At 36.7% G+C, this 19,251-nt stretch overlaps 1 protein-coding gene and 1 long non-coding RNA gene across 3 annotated transcripts in view; one reads left to right on the top strand and one right to left on the bottom strand.

Moving 5' to 3' along the window:
* Positions 1–10,273: 10,273 nt before the first annotated feature.
* Positions 10,274–19,251, top strand: part of LOC148790753 (uncharacterized) — a 19,309-nt gene continuing 10,331 nt past the window's right edge. The window contains exon 1 of the long non-coding RNA XR_016077541.1: positions 10,274–10,598. This is a non-coding gene — a long non-coding RNA (uncharacterized LOC148790753). The remainder of the gene's footprint in view (positions 10,599–19,251) is intronic.
* Positions 10,647–19,251, bottom strand: part of LOC109115354 (putative ABC transporter C family member 15) — an 11,681-nt gene continuing 3,076 nt past the window's right edge. Inside the window, exons 2-6 of one of the 2 annotated variants that reach the window (XM_088890127.1) lie at positions 18,886–19,167; positions 18,004–18,218; positions 13,441–13,746; positions 12,565–12,628; positions 10,647–12,497 (exon numbers count right to left, since the gene is read on the bottom strand). In XM_088890127.1, coding sequence (XP_088746253.1) covers positions 12,262–12,497; positions 12,565–12,628; positions 13,441–13,746; positions 18,004–18,218; positions 18,886–19,167 — 1,103 coding nt within the window. In that variant the 3' untranslated portion in view covers positions 10,647–12,261. The remainder of the gene's footprint in view (positions 12,498–12,564; positions 12,629–13,440; positions 13,747–18,003; positions 18,219–18,885; positions 19,168–19,251) is intronic. The other variant, XM_088890128.1, reaches the window with a different exon arrangement.

Here is a 19,251-nt window from a genome sequence, read left to right as displayed (position 1 = left end):
TGGACAGTCATAGATAGAGATGTGGGAACATCTCGTGGGTAACAGATTCAAGCTCGTAGAATCTTTGGATTCTAAAAATCCAACCAAGCCACTGTGGGTTTTGAAAAGGATATGAGATGAGAGGCCTAAGAAAACAGGTAGGGTCTAGATTTACACAACTCTCTTCGAACCCATACGTAATGGAGTTCAATTTCGATTTAGCTCTAAACAAAAAGAAATGCAGTAGGTACAAGGGATTCCGATTCAATTACAGGATATTTTGATTCCCATTCCAATTAGGAACCAAAAGACCCTGAATGGCATGGATTTTTAAAATCCAAACATTCTACCTCCTCACATTGGAGGATGGGGTGGATTGGATTGACAGGTTAGGTTTAGAACTTGCATTTAGGCTGTATATAGTTTTCCTTTCCTTTTCCTATTTTTTCCTTCAAACCAAACATAGCCTTAATTTCCGTTATTTTATGTTATATATAAATAATAAACAAGTAAAATAACATAAATAAACATAAAAAAATCAATTATTTGATTAAAACATGCAAAAAAGCACAAACTGTTAATTTTTCTTCATATAAAATTCAAAATATTATTAAATATAACACTTAATACATAAGTTTACATGCCATTCAAGTTCCAACAATATGCAGGTTGGAAAGGGTCGGGGATCGGGTTTAATCTAATATTGTACCCTATCTGTATCTGCACGAGCTGTAAAATCCCAAAACCCGTTTTTGTTCCAAAATCCAATTTTCAAGCAAAAATCTCAATTGATGGAATGGGTAGGGGCGGGTATCTACTAGGTAATCATGTAGGGTAGAAATTGCCATCTCTAGATTCCATAAGATATGGACGACTCCTAAGGAGGGTTGGTGTGAGATAAAGAGAAAGAGTGTTGGCGGTTTAAGTCATTTGTCTTTTCTATTTTGGTTGGTTGGAAGGAGACTTTCATTCCAGGGGAAGGCCGGAATGGACATTCTCTCGCATTCCACCCAACCAATTTTTTTTTTTTTTCCGGAGAAGTACGGACAGGGCCAATGCGAATTTCTGATTTTCATTGCAGAGCTATAAACATTTAAAATGTTAAAAACCCCCACTCTACACACCAATGCCGCCTGTGAATTGGCATCAATTCCAAGCTGGCACCCACTCCAACTGTACTTTGGGCCTAAAAATTCTGACCCTGGGCTGAACCATCAATCTCCCTTTTTTTTGATAAACATTTCACCCAATCAATCTGATTCCAGATCCCTATTCCTACCAACCAGACGACCCTTGGTTCACCATTAAGAAAAGGAAAGAGGAAAGTCTGGTAACTGACATATAGGATGAGATATAGGATCTAGATGTGTACCGTGGGTACCATTCTCATCAACCTCACCATCCAAATGATAGGACTTCTCACATACAAGTTAACAACAATGGAAAAAAAGATGAAAACCCAGAACTCTGTTCTGAGAAGATAATCCAAGCTGTTCTACGGCCAATCAACAATGTGTCCCCACCATTTTTGCCATTCTTAACTTCTTATCATTGATTTGGCCCATAGGCCATATATAGGTTTGACCAATGATTCTACTGATATGATCTTCATCCTTGTTTGTTGCTTTGGGAGCTTTTTTTACAGAATTACAGCCACCATGGAATACAGGGCACAGCGCATCAAGAGGTTTGATATGTGCAGAAGAGTAACTGGTGACCGGATTTACAAGAATTTTCTTGGTTAACCCATTACACTGTTACAGAAAAGGTCCTGATATCCTGATAGTATGAGACAACGTACTTCAAAATGTTGGTATAATATTATCTGCTCTATTCTGACTGTTGATGTACTATGCCTTTGTTTTCTTGGTATGAATGACTGACATGAAGTAAGATAATGGCCTAAACCCAATAGGACTCTGACTCTTAGATGTCAGAAAAACCATTCAATTGATAGACCATTCAGCTTTCTTGGTTGCAGAATTTTTCCTGCTCCAGCCTGTTGCACAGAAGGATGATCGTGTAGATTGATAGTGCTGCAACAAATTAGAGAAGAGTAAATGGAAAACAAACAAATATACAAGAAACACAAGATTGTACATGGTTGAAAAAGAAGTTCTCTTCCCAAAAGCAACGTTCCTCTCCAGTTGCTTTGTTTTTTCTTCTCCAGCCCTTGTCAAATTCCAACGAAAGTTGAAATTAAACAAGAAAAGTTGTACCATTACAAGTCCTAAGAAAACTCAAAAAGATTAAGACTGCATTTGTTGGCGGTGTAAATACCGGACCAGAGGAGTTTCCCACTTTGGCCCGGTTTTGTAGCCGTTTGGATGAAATGTAAATTACCACCGAAAATCGATGTAAAACTCCTCACTGGTCGAGTTTTACATCGATAATCGAGGGAAATTTCATTCTCATAAAAATGATGTAAATATTTACACCGATAAGTGCCACTTTTTTAAACCAATGAGTGCAAAACTCCTCCGGTCTGGTATTTACACTGCATTCAAATGCAGCCTAAGGAACCGCTTTTAAAAGTGCAAATGAAAATGAAATGCCAACAGTCTGTTGTTTCACTCATAATAGAAGGATACCACCACATTATTATAGCAAGAGTTGTAGAAAAGTTATGTAAACCCAGTTCAGTAGGGGTTTGAGTAGTGGTGGTCCTTGAAATCTACTCCAAATAGAAGGACTAAACCCATGACTTATGGTTGCAAAAGCAAGCTAAGAGCCTAAGATTGATTCTCCTTTGGAATAAAATGGTTTTCTATACTGAAAAGGGCTATAGTTCAAAAGTCCTTTTTGTCTAAATATCATAAATAATAATTTTATGACTTAATTTCCAAAGCAAAACTGTACTGCATATAAACAAAAAAATAATAATATTGTTCATATAATAAAAGTGGAGGACACGTCCAATGCACATGGATGATAACATCAACTTGTAACTTGCCTCTGTACTCTGATGATATGATACAGACTCCCAAATCCCAACTTATAGTAGATTGTCTTCTCTTAGAACTATTTTTTTTTTTAACTCTTCTGTTTAGAATCTCTTGGATCTTAATGCTTCTCTCTAACACTAAGGACAAAGTATGGAAGTATATTTGAAAACTCACATCCTTACAAGATTGTACATACGTATCTTTGACATGGCACCACGTAGGGCTATTTTAAAAACAGGTAAATCCATACATACAAATGTCCAACCATTTATTCTATGCACTTATAACACAGTTGTCCACATCAGCTCATTCTCTCTCCTCCTATATTGCTTCCCAACCCCTTAGAATTTTGTGCTTTTTTTGAATTTTACAAAATAAAAAATTCAAACATGGGTATATTTAAGTTCACCCACAACCAATTAGAACATGGGCATCTTTTAACATATCTCTTGTAATACAAAAAATATATATAATATGTGTTGTATCTCTACATATGAATGGTAAGGTTAAGGTGATTTAGATTATAATTTGGACCTTGGAGAATTCATTATAGGGATGAGTTCAAATGCATGTGGAACATCTATCACCCACTTGAGAAAGACTTCCATTTCTCCTAACAAAGGAGAAGTGATGACACTGTTTCACAAGCCAAAGGAATGTCAGAGATGAGATAGTGGTTTAATAAAGTGAAATAATTTGAATAGAATAACTGCATAAGATAACATTGTTCTTCTCACTCTTTCCAAAGAACACGGTGCCTTAGTATTATGCATTGTCCCTACCTAGTGTAGTGGGGGACAAGGGGTGGATTCATCTAAAGACATCCTATTCATAATCCTTGGCATATTCTTTCAAAGAAAGAGTGGGGGAAATGCTTCCAATCAACTTTATCTCCAAGTTTAAGTAGATGCTGGAATGCATGAGAGAAAAGTTCATGTCATGTGGAGCTTTTGAACTGTAAACTTGGTCTATAATCATCAAATTAATGCACCTTACTTAGGTGATCAAGGAAGAACTTCCACCCAGTTATCAACTTATCATCTTAGGTTGATTCCATTTCTAGCTAAGATCTTCTAGATTATCACACAATTTAGATCAATCCCAGCTAGAATTTAGTCTAACTATTTTGGTTGCTTTTCTACATTGGTCATCAGATTGTTTAGTTATTGTTGTTTCACTGTAATGGATACAATTCAGAGTACTGTAGAGGCGGCGATCATAGAACAATACAATAATGTTGTAGATGAGATATATAAAGGGCACCTCCTATTGGCCTTCTGGGTTCTGAGTAATCTTGGTGGGAAATTAGTCAATCTCAGACTTTTCTTTTGCATGTTTGCAGAAAGTTATTTCCTTAGTGCTTTACAGTGAAGGAAAAGACCTCCTGTTTTCTAAAGAAGCATTTGCTTTATTTCTTGGGGACCAAAGCAATTTATCTTATTCTTCATCACCTTCCTCGTAATGGTGACGTTGATAATGACAGCAACAAAAATAATATAACTGTGTTAGTGATGGTAGTATCAGCAATTTTAATAGTAATAAATGAAGAAGATGGTGACAATGATGATGATTTCTTAGGATAAATGGGTTATGCTTTTGTCAGATTGTTGAAACTTGAAGTGGTAGTGATTTCCTACTTAATTAGACATGAGTTCAAAATTAGTCTTTCCCAATGATTTCAAGGATCTTATTTGCCCCGGACTTGAACAACCTTTGACGCTATTGGATTCATTGGTCATTCTTGTTGAAGAACAGTAAAAAATACTGAAAGCAAGATATATTGGTGGAAAATTCATTCTGATGCTTCAATCCCAAGAAGTAAAAAATTTACAGAAAATCATTTTTTTTAATGTTCAACAATATGCATGATTAGTACTGTTTTTTACCTGATTTTCATTTGTTTTGCTGAAAAAGAGGGTAGACAAATGCCAACCATGGCCCTTTTATCTGGTTGAATTGCCTGATCTAAATTACTTATATGGTTTTCCTTTTAGTGTATAATCAATTAAGTAGGATTCATTTCCTGGAGATCAAGACAATACATTTTGTTCTTCATACCTACATCCTAGAAGCTTCCACAACAACAGAAGAAAGAATATACAATAACAACAACAAATAGTAGAATTTGTGATAATAATGATCATGATAATTACTTCCCACCAACTCTTCTGGGAAGTTCCTATCTGGGTATGAGTTGTAAACTAGACCTGTGACCTAAGAAGTATGCTTCAATTCAGTAAACCATGAGCATTTGTCATTCATTAACTTGAACAGAAGTACAGAACAGACAGCTAAAAAGTTGCAATCTTTTTTCTGTTCTCAGTGGATTATCGTTATTATGAAACTAGTCTTCACCAGTGAAATGAAGTGTCTCAGTTTGAACCACCACCTGCAATGATGTTAAATTAATTGGCCCACTCCTGTTTGTGCAGATGAGATGGGATTAATGACTCTCCTGGATCAGTTCACTTCCCCAATCAATGGACTTGATCTTTCACAGATAAAGAACTGAAAAAGAAGTCAAATACATGTGGTTTTGTCCAGAAATGGAGCAAGAAAAGGCTAGAGAGAATAATATTTTAAGAGACCCTGAAAAGATGGGCCACTTGGCACCAGCAAGTAACGGCAACAGAGGCCATTGAACAAGTAAAACTGAATGGGGATTGGCTGAATTGAAATTGCAAACAATGAAACAAAATCTGACTCTGAAATGGTTAACCTAATTATAATTCATGGACGACAATCATTCTTCCATCAGATAAATTTGCAAAGCCACTTTGGGTCTCTGTCATGCCTACATTATTAAGCATGCGAGACCCAGAAGAGCCCACCATGACTTTACCAAAATGAGATTGAGATTACTCAGATTAGCATTTCGAGATTGACTGTGATTTCTGCTGCTTTGGTGTGAAGGTCATGTCGAATCGAGACATTTCTGTTGCTTTGCTTGTTGGGCTGATTGCTACTTGTACTAGAGAACGTGCCCAGTTGTATGTGCAACACTGAGAACTCCATTATGCTCTCTCAACTTTTCTAGCTCTAGTGCTAGCTGACGTGCTATTCCATGTTCCGTCCTCTTGTTCTTCAATGCTATGTCCTTTTGTGGTCCTACTCATCTATCAACCAAAGCCAATTGACTAAGTGAGTGCACTTAGTATTCTCACTCTAGCTCCAAAGAATCTCTCTGTGTCTGTGTGTTGACAGTTTTGGTTTGAGCCAAGATTTCATTTTGCCAGTACAAACCCCTCATGATCTGAATTCTGAATTGTAGTGCAAATTTGTAAAGAGGAAAGCAAGTTCAGCTCTTACTGGGTATTGTCTTTTTGTGCCTCTTTTTTTTTCTTTTTGGGTGGGGTGGAAAGGGGCTTTCACTCATTCTAATTAGTGATGGCAATTTGTGGAAATTTTTGGGTATAACCCTAATAGGACCCATTTATCAAAATCTTATAGGGTTTGGAATGGGTTTGGGTTTTTGACTTTAGGGTATCTAGTATCCGATACCCAGGATGCATAAATATGAACTTATTATATTATATATCATGTACAAATTTATAAATTTTAAGTAGCAAGGTATTCTATTATTTATATTTTATTTGTATAAATTTCTTGGAATTAAAATCATCATTTTATATAAATTTGGATTTGATAGATTGTTTATTTCATTTAGTTATAAAATGCTAATTTTAAATGTTATTTCTTTTAATTTTAGTTGGAATTATTAATCATATATATATATATATATATTGATCAAAGGTTATAAAATGCTAATTTAAGTAGTATTAAGTGATTTGGTGTTATTATTAATTTATTTGGGTTCAAGTCACATTATAAGCATTAAACAATTTTTTTAGCAGAAAACCTTTGATCAAAGGATTTAACATGTGGGACGGGTTTAACGGATTTAAGAAATTGAGAGAAAAAGTTAGACGAACCTGAAATCAGGGATATATAGGTGGGTTCAGACACCCTACCCATTGCTATTCCTAATTCTAATCTAAAACTTCCAAGACCAATTCCCCTTTTGGAGTAGCTATGGAGATTTAATATGAAGGGTACTAGTATTACTATTATCTAGTGCTGTCAAAAGGGTCGGTCTATTCAATGGACCCGAACTGACCCTACCCATTGTATGTCTTGAACCGGTTTAGACTTGAAATCGATTATTTTAGCAAATATATAATATTTTCTTAATTTTTTTATAATTTTTATCATGGTGAATTTGATAAATAATAAATAAAATAATATTAATTTAAAATATTTAATTTATTAACATATAAATAATTTAATATTTTTTTATCAAAACTTAAATTTTAAGTTATTATTTAGTTTGGGAAAATTTATGATGCGGAAATTTGACAAAATCAGTCGTATTCAAAATAATAACAAACAGTGAACGAAAAAAAAATTAATTTTCTAGGACAAAATTGCCCAAGAATAGTCCGAACACTATTCACCTTCTTCTACCTTTCGAAACCGATGAAATCGGCTATTCACTTATGGATTTTGATTATACAGTACAAAAACCTCTTCCCCTTCTTCATTTTTCTTCCATTATCTCTCATAATCCCTCTATTTTCTCCATCCCACCGTTACCCCTCTTTTTCCATTGAGCCAGAACCGAAATCGGAAGAAATCGACTATTCATAATCTGCTTCCTCTCAACAGAGACGGTGGAACAGCGGCACACCCTTCTCCTCTCCAATCTCTCTCTCTTTCTCTCTATCCTAATCATTCTATCTCTCCACCCAATCGCCGAAGACACGGTTCATCTTCTCCATTCGACACAGCGGCGGCAGAGAATAGTTTTCCTCCATTGAGCCCTCCCTCGATCAGATCCCTTCTTCTTTCCCGCTACTGGGCCACTGTTCACGTCTTCTTCCACAAGAACAGGGGAGTGGCAACGGCAACCCTCCCCCTGGTTTTCATCAACTTCAATGTTTTTCTTCGGTGGAAATTGAATCAGCAAGGGGAAAGCAAGTGTTGGTGGGGCGGACGAGCGAGGTAGTGGCCCCCGATTGAGCACCCTACAAAACTGTGATCTGATGATCTGATCGCAGTGCTGGAAAAAGGGAAGGTGGTGGAGAAGGGGACCCACGGGGTGCTAAATACTCTCTCGTGGGTCTGCGAATTCTCACTGTTCCTGTGTTGAGCAAAGGATCCATTTGAATGAACAGTGGCGTTTGAAGGAGGAAGACCATGAACTGTGGCGTTGTGGAATTTTAAGAAATGGCAATTTGGCCCAAAAATAAAGTTAAAATTTTTGTCATTTTCACTCGTTTTGCAATTCTTCTGAAAACATATTTGATTTTGTCAATTCATCAAATTTTATTATTTTTTATAAAAATCCATTTTTAAATAAATAAATATAATTTTCAGTATAATTAGGTATGGATCTGATAAACCCGACTATTAACCAAAACGTAATTCTAGGTCTATGTCCCAATTAATAATCAGTCTGCGAATGATTTTACCTAAACCCCACAAGTTGACAAACCCTACATGAGTTTCAAACAAAGATCCATCACTTTATTGCAAGGGTGTTCACGGTTCGGTTAATTGAATCATTGCATTTTTTGTAAATCAAATTGGTGGTATCGGTTTTTTCAATTCTTTAAATCGAAACTGAATCGATATCACCGATTAACCGGTCCATCGGTTTTGGTTTTTGATCAGTTTAGTTCTTCGGTTTTCGGTTTTTTATATTTATAATATATATTATACAAATATATGTATAACATTATATTATAAATAATAAATGATATATAATATATTATAAATATTTGAAAAATATATAATATATTTATAAATAGATCATTATAAATATAATATAAATATATATTTTTATATATAATGAATATATATATATATATATAATACATAGAAAATATGTGACATATATTAAAAATATATATAAAATATACATAAAAATATATATACCAGTCGATTCGGTTAACCAAAAACCAAACTAGTCCTTCGGTTTTTCAAAAATCCCGAACCGATCAGTTTGGTTAACTGCATTTTGTGATTTGGTTTTCTCGATTCGATTTGGTTTTTCGGTTTTTCATGGACACCCCTACTTTATTGGTAGTAGAAATTCAATAATGAAAATAAAACTAAATAGACAAATACAGGTTGCCCGGGTACTCACTGATCTCAGAAAATAAGGGGCTAATCCATGATCCATCTGAACATAAGGAATTGTTTAACTTTTGAATCTAGATCTCCTACCCACAAAACATTATAGCTGTACATTGGGAACATCTCTCCATGAATGGTAACATGTAATTACAACTGTAGTATCTAGTGGGTAGATGTGTAAATTGAACTGTGCTTAGTATCTAGTGGGTAGATGTGTAAATTGAGCTGTACTGCCTGTGGCATAGCATGATTTTGAGCCACATGCCGGACTGCAGCAGGCATGCCGGACTGCAGCAGGCATGCCATGATCGTATGGGCCATGTTGGGCATGGGGTTTCAAGTTCATGGGCCAGAACAACATGGCATGACTAAGCAGGTCGTGTCACTCGTAGCCCGCATGTTAGCATGGCTCGACCCGGCCCAACACGACCCATATATATAAATAATTTTATTTCAATTTTATTATTGCATATATAAACAATTGTATATATCAAAATTCATATAAAATAAAATTTTAAGATATTTTTTAATTTATGTTAATTTTTTCATTATTTTTTTTTAATTTTTAAAAGACATGGCTTAGCCTGGTTTGCGACGACCCCACTTGGCCTGTGAACCAGCTTGGCCCACAACACAGTATGGGCCCATGTGGACTTGGGCCGTGGGCCATGTCGGGTTGACCCCCCAAAGTTTCCCAAGGGAGAAAGGGACACCCGACTCGGTTTGCGGGCCAGCCTAACACGGCCGTTTTACACCTATACCAATGGGTAGGATTCTTGTGATAGGGTCGTTGTCGGTAGGAGATATGAGCTCTTAACTTTTCAATGTTGGGTTCCATTGGCTTCCGGTATCATATCCAAGGGTGGAGCCAGGAGGGACCCAAGGGAGCCATGGCCCCTTTATGGTTCAGAAAATCTCCACAGCAGCTTAAATTTTCCTCTTCTCCATTCTCCACTTCAATGGTTGGCCCCCCTATCCATACTTCCCGCCCCTGATCATATCTTTGCCGCATCATTTTTCCCATTTTGGATTCATACGCAAAGTGTAATGGGAATCTCATTGGGCCTTAACGGGCTGAGGCCATTCTGTCTCAAAGCCCATTTTTTAAACTTGAATCTTGGGCTAGCATGGGCCCAAACTCAGAAGATGCTTAGCCCGAACCTGGCCCGAACTAATTCTTTCGGCCTGGGACGGGCCAGGCGAGACGTTCATTACTTCATTGAGGCCTGGACCTTTTAGGGCAGCTGTAAACCCTAACACCCATTCTTGAATCTTGATTTTCTGAAATCCAAAACTGTGGTTTGCCATAATCTAGTCTAGACCTCATACCAGAAAAACCAGTCTAATGGGGCCGGGGCCCCAAGATGAAAGTGGGGAGGGCTGGTACGTGGTGCAATATGATTGGTTGAGACCGTAAACATTGGTTGAAGCGTTTCGGTAGAGCATTCGAACGAAAGCCATGACATGCTTCTTCTGGTTCTGGGTCGATAGTCATTACACTACAGAGGCTGACAAACAGTAGAGCTTGCAAATGATGTACTCTCTATTCCTTATTTTTATTTTTTATTTTTTATGCTCGATGATATCTTCTTGTGCTTCTACCCAGATATCAGAAAATTTATGAATTTATTGTTCTCTTTTTCTTTTCTTACTCTTGAATAGTTGAATTTGGACTAGAAGAAAAGTCAAATGATCAAATAATGTCCTCTTAGAAAGAAAATGGAAATTCAAGGAAGAGCAGAACCCATTAATTTGGAGGGCTTCTAGTAAATGGTTTTGGAGTTGTAGACATTATTATATTATAGATTTACATTGGGTCGTTTTTACAAAATATTACAAGGGCAATTTTCTTCTCTTTGAAATTTGTAGGTATTGATAATCGCTTAAGATGCTTATTGATTTGGGTAGGAAAGAAACTATTTAAAGGATTTGGGTTTGGTATGGAGGCTTAAATTTCGAGCATGGGATTTCCATTTCCATAAAGAAGAGAATGGGACTTCAACCATGGCTTAGAATATCTGTGCTGGATTTTCCATGTTTGCTTAGGATTTTCTTTCCTTTCATGTTTGAGTTCTGTCTGTACTACAATTGTATAACTCAAGTGCGGTAAAGTATAGATTACGTTGATAGAATCTTCCTTTTATGGTTATGAAATTTTGGCCCTTTCTGATTTATGCGGGGATAAGGTATTATCTTTATGAATTTCCTATCTGTATGAGAGATTTTTAGAATTTAAACTGTTTCTATTAAACTGTTCTTGTTCCATTCAACTAAATGGAACACAGGAGATAGTAGCTTCATATCTCTATTAGCCATACTTAATAAGTTCTGTTAATCATGAACTATAAGGATCATACAGGAGTGCCTGTTATTATATTGATCAGTTACATTATTATTATTATTTTTGAAAATGATCAGCCACATCATTCATTGTTGTTTTTTATAAATTAGTAGAGCATCATAATGATTTTTTGATGGTTTAAGATGATCTTTTTCTTTGTTGCTTTGTTCATTTCTATGAACTTATTGTATATTGATGATAATTCTATAGAATATTTGCTTTGGGGCCATGGATCAGAATGGTGAGAAATAATCTAAAAGACTGCTAACAATGGATATGTTCTGGATAAATGAAGCGACAGAATTATAAGTGATCAAGCAGAAATAGAAAAAACACAATAACCTATTGCTCTCTTTTTGTCTGGAAGAGGATAAAACAGATAGATATATTACTCCATCCCAGGGCACTCAGTGCTGTTCCCTAATCAGTTTGAGGAATCATTTATTCTTCATTTGTTCTGGATTGTTGCAGCTCTTGAATTATTTTGTAGCATGTAATCTTGATTTTGGAATAACATAAAAAGCTTTATGCTTCACAGATACTATAAAATGCAACGTGCATTCTTTAAGTTTGTTAATCTGTTGAAGTCTTGTGATCTCAAAGAGTATTCCTTAATAAGCTTTGAGAAGAATGAATCCTCTCTTTCCAGTAGCTTAGCTGGGGTGTTGTACTCCACAATTCTTCCTGTTCACAACACAACAATTTTCGTTCCTTGTACTAAACCAGTAAGAAAAAGTAATTGCATGCTTAACTCCTTTATCTTTATCTTTATCTTTTTCTTCTCCTTTTCCTTTTTTAAAATTTAGAAGTAAACAATAGAAAAGAACTTTTCCTTCACTGAGAACCAGAACTAGATCACTATCTATAACTGTGTGAATTCTGTGAGCTATGGTAACAACTAACAACAGTACAATTTTTGAACTCCTGACATATGATCTTCTGTATTACACCATCAGTTGCAGAATCAACAGAGGCTGTGGCTTCATCTAGAATAAGAATTCTGGTTCTCTTTAATAAGGCTCTTCCAAGACAGAATAGTTGCCTCTGGCCCAGACTCCAGTTTTCTCCATTCTCAACCACTGTATTTGCCATGCCTGCAATTCAAATATGAGAATCCAAAACGCTTCACTGTGGGTTTCAGTTCATATTGATTAATCTCACCTGTTGAATCCAACTTTTCTTCCCTTGCACGCACTAAGTCACCAAGTTGACATTTATCCATAGCCTGAAAATAATCAAATATGATAACTTCTTCAGTTGAAATTCTAAATGAAGATCATAAGAGCTTTTTGCGCTTTGGATTCTATCCAGTGTAAGTTTAATGTTATTTTATAATGACAGGAAGTGAATATGTAAGAGCAATACTAATGTCTGACGGTTTAGGATGGAAGAAACACATTTTCATTGCATGTGTGGCTTACATCCAAAGGGGCCTGGAACTAGCATTAGCAAGTTTGACCATGGATTTTTTTTTTCTCTGAGGCTCAACCCAATTGTTGATCCTGAGCTTCAGTTGTTCAATTCTTTTTGAAAGTCAAACAATGAGATGAAGCTTCTAGAAAAAAAGTTATAATGTAGATAGCTAACTGAGTCAATTTTCGACCCAAAGGACATGCTTGATGGGACAAATGAATAATGGGTTCCATTTGGATATGTGCAACACATACAGGAAGGTAGAGAAACAAAGATTCTCTGTACCTTCCATCCTACCTGAGGTATTCCATGAAGAGAAGCTAAAATGTGTCCTATAAGGTGATGGATAAAAAACAAGGATGATTTGTCAAGTGGCAGCACATATTTCAACTTTTCAACCTGACAAGCAATGAGCAAACTAACATGCATTTACCCATAAATAACTCCGCTACCTAACAAGTCTGTAAAGAGTCATGTAAATCGTATCCTTAGCAACTCATGCCAGGGCCAACATGATGATGGAAATCATATACACCCCAACCCCAAACCCACATAATGGAATTGAGCTGTATTTTGCATCTTTTATTCTAGAACTTGTTAGACAGAAGTCACAGAAGTAACCACCTCCCATATTTCACTGTCAGAATATTGCTCTAGTGGGTCCATGTTTCCTCTTACTGTCCCCTCAAACATTGTTGGGTCCTGCGGAATGATGCTAAGTCTGGATCTCAGGTCATGAAGGCCTATCTTGCAGATGTTTATATCATCAATTTCAATACTTCCCTCTCTGGGTTCCACAATACGGAATATTGCCTGTATTAGAGTTGATTTCCCGCTGCCTGTTCGTCCCACAACACCAACCTTTTTCCCTCCTGGAATTGTGCAGCTAATATTTTTTAAGACAGATGGAAGATGCTCAGCGTATCGGATCTATGACAACAAGAAATATATTGTAAGTAAATCTGAGATGTTTGCTTATATAAAGATCATAAATTATGTGCCACTAACATGAAATTAGGCTGTCATATACACCTCATTCTCAAGAGTTGCTGGAACTTGGACAATTATTGAGGAATTCTGTACCGATATCAAGGGGAGAATTTGTCAAGATGGCAATAAACCAATGATTGATATGGGAATACATCCTACTTCCATCTTGATGTACCCAATGAATCATGATCCACTGTTTAATCATGTTTCTTTTAGTCTGTTGTTGGAGCACCCCCTGTTTCTGATCAAAGGAGCACTCCTAACTAAAGATAGTGGAAGATAATAACACCCCTGTAAGGTTATCATGCTTTATTTGACCAAGGTGTTTTGCAGTTATTTTTTCTGTTAATTAAAAGGGAGTGCCCTATTTATAAAAAAAATTGTGTTGTAATCGGTGGTCAACCTCACCTTTACAACTTATCCATGGATGAATTTTCTGTGGCCTCGTATTCATCTCCTTGCGGAACTTGGAGTTCAATAGCATTCTTGTTAAGGACGAAATTGATTGTCATAGAACACCTAATATATATAAATATATAATATATTTATTTATTTTATTTCTCTCTTTGAGTTGGATTACAGGGTATGGACCTGTGATCCTAGTCTCTCATTTTCGTCCAGGTGTTTCTTTTGGTACTTAGCTTCCTGCCTTCCATATACTTCCTCTCTCCCTCCCTACTGGAAATGATTATTTCCCTACTGGCTCTCTGAGGGTAAGAATCTTTGTCTGGGAGGCAAGTAGGCAACTAATGATAAGATTAACACGTGTTATAGCTTTCAAAGAAGGTGGCATGAGAACAAGTGCTTATTTGCACATGCTTGCCTACTGTGTCTACAAAATGAGGAATCCACGTACCACCTTTTTCTGCAATGTGCTTTTGCTGAGCATGTTATGGAACTGTGTTAACAATAAGCTAGATTTGAACTGGGGTCCTCCAAACTTCATCCTTGATCTCCTCAATCAAGGAAAGCCCTTTGGATTAGGTGCAGGTGAAAAGGTTTTCTCAAAAGGGGTAAAGCATACTGTCATGTGGGGATTATGCAATGAAAGGATCAGTAGAACTTTTAGAATAAATTTGCCATTCATGATTCACCTAGCCATTAGTAAGTGAATGTTATTAATGTCTGCATCCTGGAATTTGTGCAATAAGCTTCAGATTTTAGAGCAATAAGCTGTGGTGAGAAATCTCCACTACCCCGTTTTGAGTTGGGATTACCCTTATTAGGAGTGTGCTATCAATCCTACGCACATATTACTTGTCTCTATTGAAGGTTCCGATGGAAGTGGCAAACATGTTAGAGAAGATTCAAAAGGATTTCTTGTGGGAAGGGGCTGGGGAAGCGAAGAAGTTCCATCTCTTTTGCTGGGATAAAGTGTGTAGACCTAAGGAAAGGGGAGGTTTGGGGATATGAAGAGTTAGGACATTTAAAAAGACTTTATTAGGAAAATGGCTGTGGAGGTTTGGGCAGGAAAGGGAGAAGGAAGCACTGTGGAGGAGGGTGGTGGTTGGGAAATATGGGGTCGTGAGGTTTGGGTGGGAGCCTAGAGAAGTTTCAAGGAGCTACGGGGTAAATGTGTGGAAGGATATTATGAGATTCAACCAGGACTTCAGGGTTCTGACCAAATTTAAAGTGGGTAAAGGTTCAAGCATAATATTCTGGGAAGACGAATGGTCTGGAGTGGGGAAACTTTGTGAAATCTGCCCAAGGTTATATAGACTGTCTGAGCATCAGATCACTATTGATCAGTGCTATGAATTGAGGGGGGAGCAACTAGTATGGAGTCCAAGGCTTAGAAGACCCCTGCATGAGCAAGAAGTGGATGAGTGCATCCAGTTGCTGAACAAACTAGAACAGTCCAATGTCTCTCCTACTTTGGAGGATGGTCTCTGGTGGAAAAAGTGTAAGGATGGCAGGTTTTCTGTGAAGTCCTTTTACTTGGCATTGGTCAGAGATAATCAGGTATCTGCTAGCATGAAAGGAGTGTGGGTGAATCCAGTGCCACCAAGAGTGGAGGCATTTGCTTGGCTGGTTGCCCTTGACAGTGTCCTGACCACGGACCACTTGAAGAGAAGAGATTTTTTCCTTCCAAGTTTCTGCTATTTGTGCAAAATTGACGAAGAGCCAGTGCTTCACCTGTTCTATTCATGTAAAGTGGCAAATTTCACCTGAAATTTCTACTATTTTCTTTTTGGCAAGTCAATCTTCCAGCCTCCATCTCCTGCTGAGATTTTCTCTAGATGGCTGAAAATTAGTGGCAGCAAGAAAGCCAGAATTATGTAGAGCTGTATTCCTTTTGCAGTTTTCTGGTCACTGTGGACTGAAAGGAATAGAAGAGTATTTGAAAACAAATGAAAAAAACATTGAGTTAATAGTTTCTTCTGTGGGTAAATTGGTATCAGATTGGGTGCTGGTTCTGCCAGAGTTTGACCAAGTTAGAAGGGAGGATCAGATAGAGAACTTTTGGGGCATTCTGGAATTACAGCCTTGTAATGAAGAATCTTTTCAGATTGTCTAGTTGTCATTCAATCTCGGTTGTCTCCTTGACATCCAATGCTTTGTAACCTTTTTCTTTTTAATAATTTTTTCTTCTATCCTTCAAAGAAAAAAAAGAAAATTTCTGCGATCCTTGAGTTCTTTCATTTTTCACCAGAACCAGCATAGGAGCAACTATCTTAATTGAAGAATCATTAACAGAAGAAGTCCAATTTAGACTTGACCAAATCTCTTCTGGAAACCCAAAGACTGAGAGTATTCATAGTATACCTGATATAGGAGTCAACTTAACCTAGGCTTGTAGTGGCTCATAGGTGAGATGTGGCTAAGGCTATGGTGGACTAAAATAGCTAGACAGTTCTCTCTCACTTTTGATTGAAGGAGACTCCTTTAAAGATATCAGATGGGTAGAAACCTTGGGAAAGGTACTTGAAGTCTCTCCCTCCCTCACCCTCATGTGTTGAGATGGATTCCCAGGGACATTAACAGGACAGCTGATGGCCTTTCTGTCTAGGGTTAGTCAGGAAAATATATATAGAGATTTTGTTGAGATGTTGGGCTGAGAATAGCTCCTTTTTTTTTTTTTTTTTCTTTATGGGTGTTGAGCAAGAGAAGAGAGGAGGAAGAGAGGAAGAGAGAAGAGAAGAGAGGATAGGCGAGAGGACTGAATGCCTCAAAAAAAAAGCTTCAGGCGAGTGAAGCAGTTGTTATTTATACTATACTGGTCGTACAACATGAAGTATGGAAAAAATTACAGAAATACCCCTGCGGTACTAAACCTGTGTACAACAACATCTGTCAACAATGGGATTTGGTTGTGATGGGCCTAAGGCCCCTTTTTATTATTTATTCTTGCAGCTGCCGCATTAGGGGTATTCTTGTAATTCTCTCTTTAATTGTGATTAGATCTAATAAAATTCAATTAGGGGGCTGGGAGACAGCTATGAGTCTTTCCTCTAAACCCTTCTCTTCTTCTTCTTCTTCTTCTTCTTCTTTCTTCTTTCTTCTCTCTTCTTCCTTCCTACTGTTCTAGGCCAGTTTCTCTTAATTTCTTTCATTAAACAGACAGATTTGTGGTTTTGATCAACAACTGATTTATCTTTGCCTTAGGTGGTTATATTGCTGTGAGCTTGTATGGTATGTGATGGTCCCTTTATTTTTATGTTGAAATTCATCCTAGCATCATATCTTTATTAATCACCTTTTTTTCTGTGCCCCACTTTAAATGAAATTTGATAGCAATTTTTTTTTTGATAAGTCTTCCAAACTGTAATTTACTACATGAATCCTTATATATATGTGGGTGCTATGTTTTGATAATTCATTCTATAAAAAACCTGTGAATGCTAGAAGTTTCATTAGATTTGGTTTATACAAACACTAAAAAGGATATTTAGCTTAAGGAAACTAATAGTAGAAACACATGGTGTTAGCATATTTGTAAGATCTCATATTCCATCGTTGTATCCTGATTTTGATGACAAGTAGTCATAACCCTATTTCCTGCATTGACGTTCATATTGGTGTTTGGGCATTTTATCTGGGTTATTACAATATCGTTCACATAATTAAGATAAAAAACACAGGTGTCTGTTATATCTTCCTTGATTTTTATTATATGTCCAATAACATGCCTCATGAATGCTCAGCCAATTATGTTTGGTTTGGTTATTACAGAATATTACATGTTAGAGGTCTTACCTGCAAGTTAATGAAGCAAATTTTTCCAAGATGTGGCCAGTTATTTGGTGGCTTGTGATCTTCAACTACCAATGGGGCTTCACTAGCAATGTTTGAATATTGTAGAATTCTTTCTACTGAGATCATTTTATTTCCTGCATTGCATATTGTGGACACCATATTGGCTAGCTGTGAGTTAAGATTCAATCCATATGTTACTGCCAATCCTGCAATTCCTGTAAAGATATAGAATTCCAAATAAACTCCTTGTAGATCTTCTCATGTAGAAAGAACTGTTCTTAATTATATGCAGAATAGAAAATTAAATATCTTTGCTAGGGAGACCATAAGGATGTAGGTTGTTAATACAAATGGCACACCTGCAAGAAAAGTTTAAAATATCTATACACCCCAATACACCGGCAGGGGTGTATTGATACTTTTTACCCCACGGTTTTTTATTTATTTTAGTTTTTTTTTTCAAAATCTCAGTTTTTTTTTTGTATTGTTTAATCAATAAAAACACTGGTTTCCTAAAAACACCTTTAAATAGGTGTATCAGAAAACTAAAGATATAATACAATATGCCTGATATGGGGTGTATTGTATTGATACTTTGAACCTGCCTGCAAGTGAGTGAGTGTCTAGCACCAACCATATGTTGGATCCAACCTAGGAAATATACTGTGACAATATCTTTATATTATTTGATTACACAAATCTAATTGTTTATTCTTTATGCAGGAGTTTTTTTTTTTTTTTTTTTTGGGGGGGGGACAATTGATGGATGAAATGTGAAAGCCCTACATATTTTCGATGTTCACTGGTGTGCCATTTGTGGACCATCTTTACGGTCTACCTGCTGATAAGCATCTTGTGAAAATGCATGCTCATGATTCTCACTTGGGTTAATAATTCCATGAGGGAGGCTCACGAGCAAAACCACTGAGAATGCAAACACAAAATTGGACAGTATGTGCAATCTAAAAGAAATCCACTCCGTTGCCGACATGTTATGAAACCATGGCCTTGAGTACTTGTCAATGAGGATGAGATTTGTCTCAATAAAGCGGTTTTCTTGGTTGAAGGCACGGATTGTTGCAGATCCACAAAATGGTGGAGAATTGGAGCTGTTTGAATCCCAGTTAACCGGGCCAATTCTTTTGCAGTTGATGTATAGTATTGCTGCAGTGATCACATATTATTAGATTCATATTGTGTATTGTTGTTGACCCAAAAACCTAAATCGTAAAGATTCTCTTCTAAATA

This window comes from Nelumbo nucifera, chromosome 6 (genome assembly GCF_055504915.1).
Source record: "Nelumbo nucifera cultivar China Antique chromosome 6, China Antique-T2T, whole genome shotgun sequence".
NCBI classification, from domain to species: domain Eukaryota; kingdom Viridiplantae; phylum Streptophyta; class Magnoliopsida; order Proteales; family Nelumbonaceae; genus Nelumbo; species Nelumbo nucifera.
Note: the sequence above shows the minus strand (reverse complement) of the source record. Positions and strands in the feature narration are given on the sequence as shown.